The 1,121-nt window shown below is 41.9% G+C and overlaps 1 protein-coding gene across 5 annotated transcripts in view; it reads right to left on the bottom strand.

Moving 5' to 3' along the window:
* The window catches only part of tnpo1 (transportin 1), a 38,120-nt gene that overhangs the window by 28,454 nt on the left and 8,545 nt on the right, over positions 1–1,121 (bottom strand). For all 5 annotated transcript variants that reach the window (XR_004335753.1, XR_004335754.1, XM_032540292.1 and 2 more), the window contains exon 6: positions 563–696. Coding sequence is in view for 3 of the 5 variants with exons in the window: in XM_032540292.1 (XP_032396183.1) it covers positions 563–696 (134 nt within the window). In the remaining 2 variants the exon portion in view is untranslated. The remainder of the gene's footprint in view (positions 1–562; positions 697–1,121) is intronic.

The raw sequence follows: 1,121 nt of genomic DNA, 5'->3' as shown, positions 1-1,121 counted from the left end.
GGGGGGGGACCAACTGCCACTTTGCTTGTTTGAAAGCCATGATGTCTCTCATGGGTGGGCAACAATTTCTGGATGGGCAAAGCAGAGAAAGGGGATCGTCCAATCTGAGCTTGCATTTTCTCACAGGCAGAGCAGGATCCCCAGGTACCTCGGTTTACACCTATCGCCATTTCTAGCCACTGGGGGACCATAGGCAGACTGCAAGAACTCATATTAATGTTAAAAAAAAAACACTCATAAAAGGTAGATTTTCATGCCATGGAACCTTTCATATTAGAAAGTTTTTTCTCTGAATATTACCCCTCACCTTTGGACTCGTAACATTCTTATTTTTTCCTACAATGGTCTTAAAACGCTGTCGTAGCAGAAGCAACTTGCGTTTGCCAACATCCAGCTGAAAAGAAACTCTGTGGCAGATGAAGTTTCTGATCTTTGTGATTGGTTTACTGGTCTGGCCCACTCGGGATCAAATTACGGGTGATTGGCCCACAAACTAAAATGAGTTTGACGCCCCCGTTATACAATCAATACAAATTGAAATCTTATGAAGAAAAATTGATACCTAATCTTAGGACTGCTGTGCTTAAAAAACTGCAAGAACTTGGGGATCATGATGTTCAGAGGACGATCCAATATGTCACTGTCCAGGATCTCAGCGGAGTCCTCACAGATCTTCTGCAGGGCTCCAAAAGCTCCCTGAGGAATAAAACAAAAAGCAAAAAAACAACAGAGAATGTTATGAAAAGTCCACTAAGACACCCGACCTCAAGGCAAGTTACACTGCAGCTGCAGACAAGAATCTGTGGAATTGGAATGGACTTAGGTTTCTGTTCACCTTCTTTTGTTTTTTCGACCTTATTGTAATACATTCCCAACAACTTGTTAATATACTGTATTACTGTATTTTATTGGCTCTGCACTGAACAAATATTATATCAAATGGGTTTACATAAGGACAGGTCATATAGGAGGATCTTCATCCAGTGTTTTGCACAGGGCGAGTCCCCAAAAATGCATTCAACCTTATCATCCATAATCTTCAATAGGATTCATCCCCTTCTGCTCTAATAACCTTCAAACAGTCACACTTACACACACACACACACACGCACGCACGCACG

Source organism: Etheostoma spectabile, chromosome 16 (genome assembly GCF_008692095.1).
Source record: "Etheostoma spectabile isolate EspeVRDwgs_2016 chromosome 16, UIUC_Espe_1.0, whole genome shotgun sequence".
Lineage (NCBI taxonomy): Eukaryota > Metazoa > Chordata > Actinopteri > Perciformes > Percidae > Etheostoma > Etheostoma spectabile.
This window is presented reverse-complemented; position numbering and strand designations above follow the sequence as displayed.